Source organism: Castor canadensis, chromosome 7 (genome assembly GCF_047511655.1).
Source record: "Castor canadensis chromosome 7, mCasCan1.hap1v2, whole genome shotgun sequence".
NCBI classification, from domain to species: Eukaryota; Metazoa; Chordata; class Mammalia; order Rodentia; family Castoridae; genus Castor; species Castor canadensis.
The window spans coordinates 32,545,956-32,563,585 of NC_133392.1; the positions used below are offsets into that span (position 1 = coordinate 32,545,956).

At 36.9% G+C, this 17,630-nt stretch overlaps 1 protein-coding gene across 1 annotated transcript in view; it reads left to right on the forward strand.

The window, feature by feature from the left end:
• The window catches only part of Tm9sf3 (transmembrane 9 superfamily member 3), a 67,792-nt gene that overhangs the window by 37,282 nt on the left and 12,880 nt on the right, over positions 1 to 17,630 (forward strand). Inside the window, exons 9-11 of the mRNA XM_020181409.2 lie at positions 2,859 to 2,989; positions 13,264 to 13,403; positions 16,517 to 16,585. Of these exons, the coding sequence (XP_020036998.1) occupies positions 2,859 to 2,989; positions 13,264 to 13,403; positions 16,517 to 16,585 (340 nt within the window). The remainder of the gene's footprint in view (positions 1 to 2,858; positions 2,990 to 13,263; positions 13,404 to 16,516; positions 16,586 to 17,630) is intronic.

Below are 17,630 nucleotides of genomic sequence, written 5' to 3' on the forward strand. Positions count from 1 at the left end.
GTTAATGAATGAAGGATTGTTGAAAGGCCTTAAAATTACATTCCCACGATAGAGACTTTGTAATGTGATTTTTCACAGCTGCCTAAGCACTGTGGGCATTAGGGGATCCTGGTTTCTTTTAGTAGACTGGAGAGATTTATAGGTTATAAGAAATCAGAGCATAGGATCATTTAAAATTTCCTCAGGATATCCTGGCTTACCATTGCTTTTTTCATTGGTCCTGCTAGACATACTGTGGTCAGAACCTTTGGTTTAGATAATTCTTTGGAATACCTGTAGCATATCATTATGACTTCCTGACTATTTTAGTTAGGTGTTCAGTCTCTAAATTTTACCTCCAGGTCTGGGAAGTAAGTTTTATCATACAGGACTACATCCAAAGGAAACAAGGATTCCTAAGGTAACTTCTACTTTGAATTCGACCTGGAAACTTGTTAGGCTAAAAATTTTAATTTATGACTCTCCAAAAGGTCTCCACAGCAGAAACAAATCTACTTAAAACAAAATTTATTCATATTTGGACATTAAATTTATTTTTTGTTTGATTGCAAGTTAAGAGCAGTCAGCTACGTTTTTCTGTACTACACTTATTCTTAAAAGTTGACAGAGTTCCAAGTTACGTCTAGAGTATAAAATCTTCACATTATGGTGAAGATCCTGTTCTGACTGCTAGTCCCCTTAGGAGATCTGATTGTGTCCTGATAAGTTTGTCTAAACAATCCCTAAAAACCAGACTGATGTAGAGGTCAATCCAGAGAATCAAGCATTTCTCAGTTATCCCTCAGAATTTGAACTACAGTGGGGCTCATGGGCGTGTCACTGTCCTCTGTGAACTGAGTAGTGCTATAGACACAGCTCGAAGCTAGGGATAGCCTGGAACTTGACAGAGCCTCCAAGGGAGCAAGAAACAGAAAACACAATAGAATGTGTGTGGGATTCTTTTTGACTATTAGAAGGAAAGGGAGAAATAAAGAGAATTGGATAAGGAGTTTTGTTAACACACATCTGAATCTCAGAAGCTAAATGGAAAGCGAAGGAAAAGAAAAATGGTAGAGAAGAGTTGGAATTAAATAGAAAAAAATACTTTAATTAGTTGTCATCCCTTTTGTAGTGTTGTTCAAATGCTGGGTGTTGCAAAGAGAGATTCTTGAAACTTACCAGAAAAAGAAACTCATGATCCTCCTGCTGCATTCCCTTCTCCTTACTGATTATTGGCGTGTGCCACCACAACCGGCCAAAAAGAAATGAAATAGAAAGTTCAGAATCAGCAGTCTTTCTGGAGGAATGTTAAGGTTTGGGGTAGTAATTCTGTGAGACACATGTTTAAAAAGAACTTTGTATAGAGGGAAACAGAAGTAGGGCTTTACTTGTTTTCCACTAGCATTTTCTTTTTGGGTTCCCATTGCTTATGATTTGGGGGTTGAATTTTAATAGTGATCCAGTGTTAAATCTTTATATTCTGTTTCTAAGCTGTAAAGATAGTTTTTTTGCTAGCAATGTACTTGCCTTTGTAAGCTGCTAAGTTAGAAGGATACCTCTCTATTGCTCTCTTGGTGAATGTGAGCATATTTCTTCCCTTGGTTATTTAAATAACAGATACCTGTGTATGGCAATACACAGAGATACATGAAATAGTAAAACTTACAAATCTTTGTTTCTAACTGCTGAGAACAAGCTCATGAATACATTCTATTTTTTCCTTTTCAAACATGGAAATGCTTTTAAATACATAAAATTATAAGCTATGATTAATTTAGACCTTATGTAACCTCGTGTTTTTAAACTTTATTTTACTTATTTAGTTTTGTGCTGTATTAGGAATTGAACCCAGGGTCTCACACGTTAGGCAAACCCTCTACCACTTGAGCTATACCCTCCATCCCTAAACTCTATTTTACAAAGCAATGTAACTCTTTTTTTTTTTTCAGATGAAAGCGTACATGTAGTTCCAATTTATAAAACTGTTGAAAATGGAATTGCTCTGGTGGAAGCAGGGCTACAGAGCCTGGACTTTTCCTTTGCTACAGAGCCTGGACTTTTCCTTTGCTTCATGGGCATACTAAGAAGCTCCAGAACTCCAACTAATAGTTTGGAAAAGCCCTATCTAGACCAAGTTGTAGTCAGAAAGATAGAGTGGTAGATTAGTTACCTTTTTGCCACTGTGACAAAATAGCTGATACAAACAACTTAAAAAAGGAAAAATTTATTTGGGCTCATGGCTTTAGATGTTTCAGTCCATGGTCATCTGGCTCCATTGCTTTAGGCTTAGGGCAGAATAGAAACATCATGGCAGAAAGGCATGGTGGAGAAAAGCTGCTCACCTCATGACAGCCAGGAAGCAGAGAATGATAGGGAGGGTCTGTGGATAAAGTATACCTTTCAGAGACATACTCCTGCTTTGTCCAATTAGGCCCTGCCTTCTAATAGCCCATTCAGCTATGAACTCATGAAAGGATTAACCCAGTGCCCTCACAATTCAGTCACCTCTCAGCACCACCAGCTAGGGACCAAGCTTTTTAATACATGAGCTTTTGGCGGAGACACTTCATATTCTAACCATAACAAGTTGTTTACTAAAGTTCACAGAAATTCAGTGGCAGAATCAGGACAAAACATCAGAATATTTTACTATAGGTCATTGGTCTTTTCAAGTATACCTACTTTGCAAGCCATGCTTCTATTTCACACACTTGAAAAGCTAGAATGATCTTTATTAGCTATTGATTTGAAGCAATTACTAGAATATCAAATTTTATGATCTTTGCATTAAAATTTTAAATAATTTGATACTAAGTACACTTTAAACATTAATGCATGTTTGCCTAGCTGTGATTTTTATAATTTCTCTTTTCTTTCAGGAAGGAGATGGATAAAGCAGATGTTTATTGGGGCATTCCTTATTCCAGCTATGGTGTGTGGCACTGCCTTCTTCATCAACTTCATAGCCATTTATTACCATGCCTCAAGAGCCATTCCTTTTGGAACAATGGTAAGTTACTTGAGTAAGTGTAAATATTCTCATATGAGGCCTGCTGCTCCTTCAGAGTACCTGCTTTTTGTGTGTTCTGAAACTAGCGTTCCCTAGACTTGAGTTATAATGTACACTTGTGTACACGTGCACATATATACACACATGCATATACAAGTTGCATAAAACAGGCCAAATAACTTGATCATGGTCATCAGGCAGTGAATGGTAAAACTGCAGCTAGAACACACATCTCTTTCTGAGTTTTAGTCTTGTGTAGGGTTTCTTTCTGTTGTATAGGAGTTAACAAGTGGTTTTGTAGAAATTCCAGAAGGCTTTGTTGTTTTGCAGTTCAGGTTTTTCAAAGATACGTTCAATATACGTTTTCACTAAATCTTCAAAACTTTTTAGTTAGGAGGTAGGAATATTTTGAATCTCACTTCAAAATTGAATTTTCTTTTTTCAAGTTAAAATACGTTAAGAAAGGGTAGAGTAACTAGTATATTCCAGTACATTCAGACTGGAAGAGAATTTGCTTCATAATAGTTACCAGCCATCAGAAAGTGCTATAAGGATATACTTAAAGATGATCTGGTGAATAAATTATTTTAATAGTGCTTTAAAAAGTAAGATTCTGATACTATTATAATTTTCTCAGAAGTTACAAATTTGATATTGGTAAAAATTGTATTTCAGAGTTGTCTCAAAATTACAAATTTACTTTGTAAATAAGGTTTTAAATGTTAATATGCCATGTAATTTGCCTTTAGATAGTACCAAGATTTATTTAGGGCATAAATCTTAGAACTTGATTTTTTTGCTGGTGTTTGTCGTTTTTGAGATGGTGTCTTGCTCTGTTGCCCACATTCCTGCCTCAGTCTCCCAAATAGTTTGGACTACAGATTTATGCCATTCTGCCTGGCTCTTATTAAGCATTTTAATTGCTTGAATTTGTATTCCTATTTGATTGGCTTGTTGATATTGTGAAGGAAAGGGTTATATAATCTCATGAACTCCAGTTTGGAATCACTTGGAGATTTTAAAAGTATCAGTGTCCAGGATTTCATTTGAAGCCATTTAATCTGTCCTGCTTTCCAGGAACTAGAGAAAAGGTTAGATTAAAAAGAATTAACCTAGAAGGTAACACCCACGCACAGGAAATCAATGTGAGTCAATGCCCTGTATAGCTATCCTTATCTCAACCAGCAAAACCCCTTGTTCCTTCCTATTATTGCTTATACTCTCTCTACAACAAAATTAGAGATAAGGGCAAAATAGTTTCTGCTGGGTATTGAGGGGGGGAGTGGGTGGTAAGGGAGGGGGCGGGGGCAGGGGGGAGAAATAAACCAAGCCTTGTATGCACATATGAATAATAAAAGAAAAATGAAAAAAAAAATCTGTCCTGCTTTAAACCCAATCTCTAGTGTCTACCTAATGCTAGACCCATCTGGGGGTGGGTCTGTGAGTGAAGGGCCCCCAGACCATAGGTACCATGTATCTGAGAAGCCCTGCTGTCTAGTTTGAAAGTCAGAGTCTGCAGATCCTACTGTATTCTTTTCCCCAAGCCTCAGCTGTTTGTCTCCCAGTCCTTTAATATCTTTAACATCAATTTCATTCCTTCATTACTTTTCTGTTTTGCCAAAGTTTCCACATCTGACAACTTACTCTAACCTTAGGGACTTCAGGATTCTGCATTATCCTCTAGAAGCACCAGAAAAATAAGGATTTTGTCTAACTGCTGTTGTTACCAGGACTAAGCTTAAGTGGGATTGAAAGTGGATTGTTTGTCTTTGGAGCCTAAGTTCTCTGCTTATGTGTACCTAGTTACACACAAAAAATTAAATCTACATCAGATTAAATTTGTTAAGCAGTGGTCAATTTAGAAGCTTAATAAAGATAACAATTGATAGAGGTTAGTGGTGATACCCTGAACTAATGTCTAGTGTCCCAGCTTCAAGACATGGTATAGAGAGCCAAAAGAATATTACAAGATTTAAGAGAGCATTTCAATGAAATTTGGAGTTGGACTGGCAAAAGATGCATAAATTTGTTTCTCAAGTTGGAGTGTCTGGCAGAGAGGTATTACAAAAGATGAGAGAGAATACATGAAATTAGATTGATTTAAGGAAGGCAAAACCTTTTTCCTTTCGTGACTATATCTAATAGTGAGCGAAGTGTTATATCCAGAGGTTTTGGTCCTATCAGAGTTACTTGGTGTATTAGTCAGCCTTTCATGGTTGTGACAAAATACCTGAGAAAACAACTTAAGAGGGAAGAGGATTTATTTTGGCTCAGTTTCAGAAATTTCAGTCCTGGTCGACTGACTCCACTCCATTGTTTTGGGGCCTGTGATGAGGGAGATCCTCGTGGAAGGATGTGTGGAATAGATTTGCTCACCTCATGAAGATCAGGAGACAAAGAGAAGTGGGGAGAGAGAGAGTCTGAGACAGAGACAAAGAGGGGCCCAGGATCAAGATACAGCCCACAAGGACACACTCCAAGTGACTTCCTCCAACAAGGCCTTACCTCCAAAAGTTCCTCCCAATAATCTTGGACATAATCAGAAATTTGCCACAGGCTTTAGAAATCAGATTTCACAAATATGTAGGGATATGCTCTGTCATGACCCAAGTCTTGACTCATAACTGGAAGAATGACTTAAATTGGAGTCTCTCAAAAATGAAATTCATGGTATGTAATCAGAAATTAAAACAGCAAGGAAAAGTAGGGACCAGGAGTACTAGATAGCTAATATTTTGTGATGAAGACTACAAAGCAGGGCCAGGCATGCTGATTCATGTCTGTAAGTCCAGCTACTTAGGACGCTAGCCTGGGCAAAAAGTTAGTGAGTCTCCATTCAACAAACAAGCTGGGTATGTTGTGCATGCCTGTAATCCAAGGTATGCAGGAGATATGGGGTAAGAGGATTGTGTTCCAAGACTGGCCCTGGCAAAAGCACGAGACCCTATCTGAAAAAGTAAGGCAAAAAGTTCAAGTGATAGAGTGCATGCCTAGCAAGCGTAGTAAGGCCCTGACTTCAAACCTCAGTATCCACACATACACACACACACACACACACACACCTGCAAGGTGTATCTCTTCAAGGTGGTTGGAAGAGTATAGAATACCCTAGTGTGTAGTATGTACCCAGTAGTAAAGATTTGTGAAAATAGTGTTAGAAAACTCCATTACCTAAGCTGAACTGTTAACAAATGCTAAGGCAAGCAAAAGGATGTTATAAAGATATTTTCATAGCAAAAGCTCATTACATGGGATCAGTAGTATAACAGGCTAAAAGAACAGTGGTTCCATTCTATTCTTCTTTTTACTTTTTAATCAAATAAGCTTCACACAAGACAAGAGGGAAAATTCTCTGAGAAAGATGTAAAACCTAAGATCAGACAGATGACTGTATAGGAATACTGAGCTACCTTAGGTGAAAGGAGCTTTGCTCATGAGGATCTTTTAGAGATGCAGAAAGATAGCGTGGATCAGTAATGTTTGAGTAACTGTAAGAAAGTCAGAGTTGTAAAACTCAACACAGACAAATTTACTTTTCTGGGGGACAGGGAGAAAGTAGGTTCTACCTTACAGAATGTGGTGAATTTGATGTTGATGGGGCACAACATTTTAGAATTGGTTATTAATTCAAAAGTAATGAACAGTAGGAGCCAGTATGGATTCATTAAAGGAAAATTGCTACAACAACTTAATATCCTTTTTAGTAGATTCTAGTGGGATAGAAGAACAAGAGTATAAATGAAGTATTACATCTTATTGGGTAAGATAAGGTAATGTGGTCAGATAATAGTAAAATGGATAGATGTTAGCTAAACAGTCAATACCCATAATCCTTCACATACTGTGCTGCAATAAGATATGTGTATCCTCGACTCTGACTTGGTGGAATGATTATTCATAATTCAAATAAAAACGTGGTGATCTGATAATTAAATTGAAAAAGGATTTGAGACCAGGGAGGAAACTAGTAATATGGAGTTCAGAAGACAGCACCTAAAAAAAGATGTCATTAGACTGAAATGATGTCTAGATCTAAAAAAGATGAATTATGTATTATAATGTTATAATAAGGGTAGATAATAATTTGTAGCATATGTTGTAGTTTACAGAGCATTTCCTTTTTTTTTTTTTTTTTGCAGTCTGGAGTTTGGACTCAGGACTTCTTGTTTGTAAGGCAGGTGCTCTGCCACTTGAGCCATACCTCCAGCCCTTTTTGCTTTGTGTTTTTTTTGTTTGTTTGTTTCGGTTTTGGTTTTTTGGAGCCAGGGTTTCACTTTTTTTTTTTTTTTCAGAGGCAGGGTCTCCAGGCTGTCCTGGACCTCAGTTCTATTTTATCCTTCCCAACGTCATTGGGATGACAGGCATGCGCCATCACTTGGCCAGCTTTTTTCTGTTGAGATAGAGTCTCTCTGACTTTTTGCCCAGGCTGGCCTCAAACTGCGATTCTTCGATCTCAACTTGCAAGTAGCTAGGATTACAGGTGTGAGCCACTGGCGCCCAGTTTAATAGAACGTCTTCATCCCTATTATCTAGTTTTAGAAGAACTCAAAGAGATAGGCAGAGCTAGTGATATTCTTTTTTTTTTTTTGGCTTAGAGCAAAACCCCAAGACTTTTACAATAGTAATTGACTCAAAATCACATTTTCTTTGTTTTGGTGGTAAAGATGGATTTTTGTTTATAAAAGGTGGTTTTTGAATTTTTTCTCCTCTCTCTCTCTCTTCCCCCTTCCCAAGAGGATGTTTTTTTGTCTGTATGTTTTTCAAATGTATTGAAGTATAATTAACATTATGACAAATTGTATATAAAATACATAATTTGATGAATTTAAACATACTTATACATTTGTGAAACCATTACTATGGTGAAGAAAAGATATTCTCACATGCAGAAGTTTCCTCATGAGCTTTCGTAAATTCATTCCTTCTTCCCTCACTCATTTTCTACTACCCTGCTTAATTTGTATTTCCTAGAATTTCATTTAAATGATGTCCTACAGTTTGTATTTTTTTTTTTCACTCATAAAATCTATTGCAGATTTACAATGTTGTACGTATTTGTAGTTTGTTCTTTTATATTGCTCAACAGTGTTTCATTGCATGGGCATATCACAGTTTATTTACCTAGTAATACACATTCAGATTATCTCTGGTTTTTAGTGATTAAGAGTTAAGTCGCTATGAGTATCCGTGTGTAAGTTTTTGGGTAGATAGATGTTTTCATTTCTCTTGAATAAATAACTAGGAGTGGAGTGGTTGGGTCATATGCTAGTTCAAGAAATTGCTAAACTTTTCCAAAGTGGCTTTACCATATTTACATTCCCATCAGCGTTGTATTAAGAGTTCCAGTTGTTCCACCTCAATGTCAATACTTAATGTGGTCAGTCTTTTTAATTGTAGGAATTCTAATGAGTATATAGCAGTCTCTTGGTTTTCATTTCCCTAGCGATGAATCATTCATATTGAAGATTTTATTTTGCTTATTTGCCTATATATATATATAGATAGATAGATAGATAGATAGATAGATCTTTTGTCTATTTTTAAAAGGTTTATCTCATTGAGTGGGAAGAGTTCTTTATATATATTACAGATGTAAGTCTTTTGTCTTGAAAGACTTGTTGTCTTTTAGTTTTCTCAATAGTATTTTTTGAACAGTAAAGTGACTAATTTTGAAGACCAGTGTATTGGTAAATGTTTTTTCTTTTCTTGTTTGCACTTTCACTATCTGATTTAAGAAGTCTTTTGCCCAAACCAAAGAGCACCAAGCTTTTCTTGTATGTTGTCTTTTAGAAATTTTATGTTTTAGCTCTTGAGTTAAACCCCATATAGTATGAGTGTCAAGGGTCAGGGTTTTAGTATATTTTGTTTTGCATATGGCTATTCAGTTGTTCAAGCACTATTTATTGGAAAGATTATCTTTTTTCTGTTGAGCTGCCTTAGCACCTTTGTTGATAACTATTTTATCACATGTATAGATTTGCTTGTGGATTTTCTGTTCTGTTTCATTAATTGTCTTATTTTTATGTCAGTACCACACTTTCTTGATTGCTGTTGCTTTATAAATCTTGAATGGGTTCTTTTCAAAGTTTTGACTTACTTGTATTCTTTGTATTTCCACATGAAGTTTAGAATCAGCTCATCAATTTCTACAAAAGCCTGCTGGAATTTTGGTTGGGATTGTATTGAATCTATAGCCCAATTTGGGAAGAATTGAAATCTTAACATATTCAGTCTTTTGACTCTGGAACACAGTATGTCTCTTAACCTATTTAGGTATCTTTAATTTTTCTCGGCAACATTTTATAGATTGAAGTGTTGAGGTTTTGTACATCTCTTGTTGAATTTATCCCTAAGAACTCCATTTTTCTGCTTCTTGTACATGATATTTTTTAAATTTCAAATTCTGAGCAGTTATGTAACTATATAGAAAAGCAGTTCTGTTTTCATACTGACTTTATCCAACCTTACTAAATTAACTTATTATTTTTGGTTGTTTTATTATATATTTTATATAATTCATCAAAAAATTGTCTTGTGAGTAGAGATTTACTTCTGTTTTTCAATCAGCATTTCTCCTCCCTCCCTCCTGCCCTCCTCTCTCTCCCTGGCTCCCTAAACCTCCAGTATCCTGTGAATAGAAGTGATGAGAGTAGGAATCCTTGCCTTGTTCCCAATTTTGAGGGTTACGGGGTACGTTCAGTCTTGTGCCTGTAAGTATCATGTTAGCTGCAGTTTTTCCTAGGTACCCTACATCAGGTTGATTCCCTTCTAGTCATAGTTTGCTTGGAGTTTTTATTGGGAATGGACACTGGATTTTGCAGCAGCTTTTTCTGTATCTTTTGTGATGATGGTGAATAGTGTTGATTGATTTTCTAATCTTGCATTCTTTTGAAGCTCCATTTATTTTTGCATCTGTAGGTGAAATACTGCTCTGTAGTTTTCTTATGTCTTCTTTTCTGGTAAGGCTAGCTTTATATAACAGATTTTTCATGTCAAATGTAGCATTCTTTTTCTACTATAGTACTGAGATAACCCAAGAAACAGCATGGTTAGTTGCATATTAACATGTTGAAAATCTCTGGGTAATGTAATTGTGCTTCTTAGATGCATTTGTGTTTGAGTTGGCAATGGCTGAATTACTATGTCCATTCGTTGAATTCTTGATTTGAAAATAGATTTTTTTTTTTTTGCGCCGTACTGGGGCTTGAACTCAGGGCCTACACCTTGAGCTGCTCCACCAGCCCTTTTTATGTTACGTATTTTCAAGATAGGGTCTCACGAACTATTGCTTGGGCTGGCTTTGGACCGAGATCCTCCTGATCTCTGCCTCCTGAGTAACTAGGATTACAGATGTGAGCCACAGGCACATGGTAAGACTAGATAACTTTTAATACAGACTAGAGGGCTGGCTGAATGGCTCAAATGGTAGAGTACCTGCCTAGTAAATGTGAGGCCCAGAGTTCAAACCCTGGTACCACCAAAAACAAACAAGCAAACAAACAAACAAAACCCATAAGAGTCATAAAATGTATGGAAGGGATGGTAGAGATTAGTTACCATGATCAGGTGTTAAAAGAAACTTGATGGTTGACAAAAACTGTAAATTTCCTGTGATTGATCATGCCCATAAACAGTTACTATCTAGTATCTTGTTTCTTTTCTTTTAGTGTCCAGAAATAGTCCATTTTAGGCTTTCCAACTTATACATACCATAGATTCCTAAAAGGCCATTCTGAAAGCAAAGGTGACTAGTATTAGCCATATTCTTGGTTTCTGACTACAATTGAGAAGAGTTAATCAGTCGGTACGTCTTTGGGGTATTACATACTGACAGGCCGTACTTGTGTCTAACTTGTTCTTAGGTAGATAGGGGTGACCCTCCATGCAGAGTAAGTCTTTCTCTCTCCTCTCATCCATGAGCCATGGCTAGATTCTCAGAAGAGCCCTGTATTGGTTTGAGTTCCAGGGTTTTCACCAGTCTAGTAGACAAGTGTTTTTTAATCTCTTACCTGCTAAATTTCATTTTAAAATGAAACTCAAAAGTGGAAGCCCAGATTAGAAAACTGATAGAACTGTGATTCTATTTGAGTAATTTATTTTGTAGAGTCAATACTTTACGTTGTATATTTAACGAGAAATAAAGTTGTGGTGAGTACAAATTAATATCAAGGTTATGCATAACAGGTCATTTGAATCTTCTTCAGCAACCAGTTTATTTAGTTGAATATTAGAAGTAGAAAAACCTGCCCTGACTGATGAATCTATTCCATGTATTTTTTTTTAAACACCTTTCCTTGCAACCTCAGAGTATTCTTGAAGTAAAACTTACTTAGAAATTGAACATGAAAGAGTAGGGAATTGGTTTAATAGCCTAATCACTTTAATATCTAATAAACTCACATTTTAAAAATCAGACAAGGGGAGAATGTTTAAACAAATGCTCAACAGTTGTCTTGATGAGAGTCTTTATAAGTTGCTTTATTGATTCTTGTCATGTGCACAGAAGGTTAGATATGTCCTCACGTGTCTGTCACTCAGCTGCCTGTAACACTTGCGCTATAGTAGTGCCTTTGCTTGTACTACATTTCATGAGAAGTATGTGTGTTCCTGGATTGGGATTGGAGATGGGAGGTAGAACAAAAGACAGTGTGCACAGTTACAAACCTTCCTAATCAGTCGCATTTACCAGAAGTTCAGATGTATACACAGAGATAGCAGGAGAAACTTTATTCTGCCATGTGCATAAAAATTACTCAGCCTGGCTGCTCAGGTATCTCCATTGTGTTAATAGTTGGTATAGAACTCTTTTGAATGAGTACATTGCTTTGTTACAGTTAAGAATATTTCTTAAAAAAGCTATTTTCCATATTGAAATGCTTGTGGAATTCCTGAAGCACTTCAGGATGTGAGGGTTCTTTGAGACTGGGATTCCATGTAAGAATGTTCCCTTCAGTTTCTCTTCCATTCTTATTTGAAACCAGAGTCCAGTAGAGGGGGAAATACAGAGATCCTTATTACAACGTGTTAAGGTTCATGAGCCTTATAATAATTACTATAGAAGGCAGTCAGAAGCAAAAATGGACACAAAATTTACTGTATATACGAGATATATGCATAATTCACAATATATTACAATTTTTAAAATGTGTTAGAAACACCTGCTTTGTTTTCACCTTTCACATATTCTTGTTATGTGAGCATAAATTCGTATCATTTGAAGGCCTAAACTGACAAAAATGAATTCCTAAAACTGATCCAAGTTTTATCTGAAAGAAAGATAGTGTGGTACCTTATACTAGTTTAAGTGCAAGCACACACGCATAGCACTAATGTGCTTCAGGAGAGTCTTCTCATGTGATCACTATGATGTTCACTCTTACTTTCATTTCTGCACAGCTTTCATTGAGTTTTTCTGACACTCTTACTTTCTATTTAGTAAAATTGCAAAATGTATAATTGAAGGCGATTTAAAGATGTGTAATTGAAGGTGATTTTAAAGATAATTCAGTTTTCCATTTTACTGAAGTTCACAGTGAAATAATCTTAATTAGAGGCTGTCCCCAAAAGAGTTTGTGTGTCTTCATGTACCCAGATTTTATAAAAATCACAAAATATATTTTCCTATTTGTCCTCTTTGGTTCTAGAATATATAGCTGCCTCTATAATTGTAGACTTTCAATGGGTAGAAAAATATTTGTGTTATTTTAGTAACAATACCTATACACATAGATAGAGATACTTCTATTGTTAGGATTCTGTTGTTGAGACAGTGTAGACTAGAAAAGAACATGGGCTTTGAGGCCACAGATCTGATTAAAACTTTAATCTGGCTGCCTACCAGCTGTGTGATCGTGGTACGTTACCTGGCCTCTCTGAGCCTCATTTTCTTCACCTACATAGTGGGGCACTAGCATATCCAAGGTTCTTTTTGCATATTAGGAGTTCAGTCAAGTGTAGCCAAATAAGGTGGTTTAAGTCATGAAAGATAACGGATAGATATGTTATTGCCTGACATCTGACAGGTAAAGAGAAAAAAGGACTGAGCAGAGACAGTGTGGAAGAACTGGAAAAATGGAGAATTACAGTGATAGGAAATAGTTCAGCTTGAATTCAATTCAGTTCTAGTATTTTTCCTCTTCATTTTAGCATATATTGAACTTGAACAGTTTCTTCTGTGATCAAATTGTGTTTACATTTGTTGGTGTCTTTTTCATTTGTTTTTATTAGTGTTGCTGTTCTCTGAGAAATCACACACATTTTCATTTAATTTACAGGTGGCCGTTTGTTGCATCTGCTTTTTTGTTATTCTTCCTCTAAATCTTGTTGGTACAATACTTGGCCGAAATCTGTCAGGTCAGCCCAACTTCCCTTGTCGAGTCAATGCTGTGCCTCGTCCTATACCGGAGAAAAAATGGTAAAGAGAATGCTAACTCTTACGTTATTGTTTCTCACAGTATGTAAGTTCTTAAGGGTATGTGTACATGTAACTTGAAATTCTTATGTACTTAACAAGAATGACTGTCATAAGTTTGAGCTTAAGAATTTGATGATTTAAATTTTTCCATCAGCCTGAATTGTCATAGTTGTAGTGAGTTATATCCTGATTTTACTTTCTCAATATTGGTACCATTCACAGACAAGTCAAGTGCTTTGATAAGTATACTAGTGTGTAGAGGGGTGGGAAGTAAAGCTTCAATGGTTTTTTTAAGCCTGCAGGTCAAATATGACCTGCTGCCTGTTTTGGGGAATAATGTTTTATTGGAATACAATCATGGCCACTCATTTACAATTGTCTGTGGCTATCCCCCTCCTCCATTTAGAGTTTGAACTCAGGCTCTTGAGCTTACTAGGCAGGTGCACTACCACTTGAGCCATGACCCAGCACCTTTTGCTTTTAGTTTATTTTTCAGGTAGGGTCTCGCTTTTTCCTGGGCTGACCTCAGAACACAATTATACTTGGGATTACAGACGTGTACCACTATGCTTAGCTTTTTTGTTGAGATGGGGCCTCACAAACTTTTTGCCAGGGCTTGTCTGGAATCCTGATCCCCTTTATCTCCATCTCCTGAGTAGCTGGGATTACAGACATGAACTCTTTAACAACTGGCCTGTCTCTGGCTGCTTTTACTATGCAGCATCAGAATTGACAGAGCAGCAGTTGTGACAGAGAACATATCACCTATAAAACCTGAAACATTTACTATCCAAAGCGTTATAGAAAAATCTGCCATCCCTTGACTTATAATTTCTTTTTCTTTCTAGATGTTTTATTATTCCAAATAATACTGACACATTTATAGCCAGGTACATCCACTAATTGAGAGAGATAATTAGGGTTGAGACCAATTAGAATTTTCAGGCTTATCTTCTTTATCTTCACTTTGGAATATTGTGGAATTTCTCAAATACACATGTGTCTCGCATTTTATATCAAGAATGTGTTCTGGAGAACCTTCTATGACCAAGGATGGTAAGCATTTCTGCAAACAACTGGACAGGTGCTTCTCTGGAGTAGTGTAGATATGGATTACATTTTATTTGAGTAGTAGCCTTGAAATTTTGATTCTGAGTGGGTTTTTAACTTGTAGTTTTGAATTCTGAACATAAAATATCCTTATATTTTTTACTTCCCATGTTTGGGATGCAAATTTAAATAAAATATGAACTTGCAGTGCATATATTTTGCTTTTGGGTTAGTGCATGGCATATTCTGCCGGTTTATGCTGTTCTGCTTTCGTTCTTTATTTTTCTGGTTCTCAGCAGCAGACAGCATAACCAGTCTTACTGCACATGCATGACCCTTGCCATCCATAGCAACAACTATGCATGTTTATAAGAAGGGATGTGCATTGGTATAAATACAACCTAGGCCAGAAACTTTGTATAGATGTTTTCCTGGAGTTGGGAGGACCGTGATCGGTTTAGTCTCAGGGATTGGTCACCAGCTTTTCTTCCCTTAGATTTGTGCTTACCAGAGACTTGGGCTAGAGATTTTTTGAGTTCCTTTTTTTTTTTTTTTAACTACTCTTTTCCCAAATCAATATTAAGATTCTGTTGATATTCTTACATTCACCTCATTTCTGGAGAGGGAAAGCTTAAAGGAAAAACCTATTCAGGAACCACAAAAGTTTCTCCAGGTCACTGTGGTACTGAAGGAGAGGAGTGAAGCTGGTGTGTGGTTTTTGTTTTGTTTTGTTTTAAATTGGTGATACTAGAGAGTTTATATTCAGAGCTAGACAGGTGCTGTACCACTTGAGCCTTGCCCCAAGCCCTTTTCTCTGTGGGGTACGGTCTTGTGTTTTTGCTACAGTCAGGCCTTGGACTGCAATCCTCCTACCTATGCTGCCTCAAGCTGGGATTACAGCTGTGTAACACCATGTCAGTTTTTTTTTTTTTTTTGAGATGGGGTCTTGCTAACTGGCTGGGCTGGCCTTCAACTTTGATCCTTCTCTACTTCTCAGGTAGCTGGGATAACAAGCCTGCAGTCTTTTGATTGTTTTAATCACATAAGAACCAAAATCTGAGCATTAGATCAGGCTTTTATTGAATGTGTCACTATGGACTGGTTACCTTTAACCTCTGTGGGTCTTAGCTTCCTATAAAAGAAGGAAAAGAGACTAAATTATTTTTAAGGTTTTTTTTTTTTTTTTCTCCAGCTCTCAACTTTTTAAAATTTTCCCTTCAGATTTTTAGCTTGTTCATCCCAGAGAAATTAGTTTAGTATATTTCCTGTGTCAAGTACTGTGCTAGGTACTGGGAATGCATAAATGAGTGGCTTCTGCTTACTAGTGTTAGATCCTTGGGAATATGATGTAGGCAATTAGATAGTGTGGGACTGCTGCTGTGGAGCCGTGTTCAGGAGGCAGCAAGAGAACAGGAATGAGCCACCTCTTCTTGGGGGCCTCAGGGAGGCTTAAAAGGGGACACATGAGCCACTGCTTTCAGGAAGAGAAGTAGGAGATGAGAGAAGGCATTGCAGATGGAGAGTTACTGATTGCAGTCAGGAAATGTTTGCTGAGTGAAGTGTGAATTTTATTTCTTTCCTGGACCCTATTATAAATCAGAACTCATAATACCTTAATTATGTAATTCACTGGAGAAGGAATTACAGAGCTAAGGAAAGAGTGGGCAAAGAGATAACAGGGCACGATTTATGAACAGTTATTTCACATAGGGGTCTTGAGACTTTATTTTCTTCTTTTTTTCTTTTTGTGAGTAAATACCTATAAAGTTCTTAGAAGTCACTGAGAGGTGGTATAATAGGAGTGAACAAAGTCTTTCTCATGTTCTCAGTGGCAATAATTTGTGTTCCTCAAATACTTGTCTCAGGTTTTAATATTGGAAAGAATATTGATTATAACCTGTTACTAATATATTGTGCCTCTTTGGATTTTGTTTTTCTTTTTACTAGTTTGTTTTTGTCCTTTAGAGATAATTGTTAAAGTAGTAAGTATTCTTTTCTATTATTAGGATTTATATATAATAAAATCATATTGGAAGCTTACTGTTAATTTTAATATTTTCCAGGTTTATGGAGCCTGCAGTTATTGTTTGCCTGGGAGGAATTTTACCTTTTGGCTCAATCTTCATTGAAATGTAAGTTTTGGAGGCAGTTTTTCATTTTGAGGGATTTGGTTATAAGAGAATTTGAGTTAAGGTAGGTGTGGAATCTCCAGACAAGGCAGCATCTATATTAGTCGGCTTTGCATCGCTATAACAAAATCCCTCAGGCAGCTTTCAGGTTTATTTAGTTCACAGTTTGGGAGGTTCAGTATCAAGATTGGCAGTTCCATTGGTTTGGCCTCTGGTGAGGGTGGCACTTTATGACAGGAGCGTGTGTGGCTGGATCTAAGACACATGCTACAGAATGGTAGACCAGCCTTTGGTCACGTGCATGATTATGCAATCACTAGTTTTTATTGTATGTTTTGAATACCTGAAGATCAAAGAAACTAGATAGAGTAGTCCATTATCTATTAGTCAGTGTAGACACTGACCTCTTTTCTTTCCTTTCTTTTTTTGCTACTGGTAATTGAACGCAGGACTTTATGCATGTTAGGCAAATGCTGTTACTACTGAGCTATATTGCCAGCCTTTGGCTTTTTTTGAGACAAAGTGCTGCTATGTAGCTCAGGTTGGCCTCAAACTTGAGATCATGCTGCTCCAACCTCCCAAGTGCTACAATTGCAGGTGTGTGCCACCATGTCCTCCTTCCCTGACATCTTTTGATGCAGTCATTCCTAGGTTCCTTCCCCAGTGGTCTTCAGGAGTGCTGGAAGTATATGTATTTGAGGGGCATGGGGTAGGATATATGCCACCTTACACCCCCTTACTATGCTTCATATCTGCATTATTCATGACCATTGCAAAATAAAAGCCTTTCTTTTCTCTGCCTATGGCCCCATATTCCTTGATAGGAATGTTCTTTTTATTTTAGTCAAGGTAGTTCCTCACACAGACCTTTCTCATACTGCAGTCATCCATCCCTGGCTCCTGCCTACTTCATTGGACAACTCTACCCTTACACATTTCCAGCTGCCCACTGCTGACTTCTGCAGAGGAGGGCAGCCTCTTTAACAAACATGATTGCATTTACTCTTTACTCTAAAGACAGTGTCTCTACCATCAAGGAGATTACTGG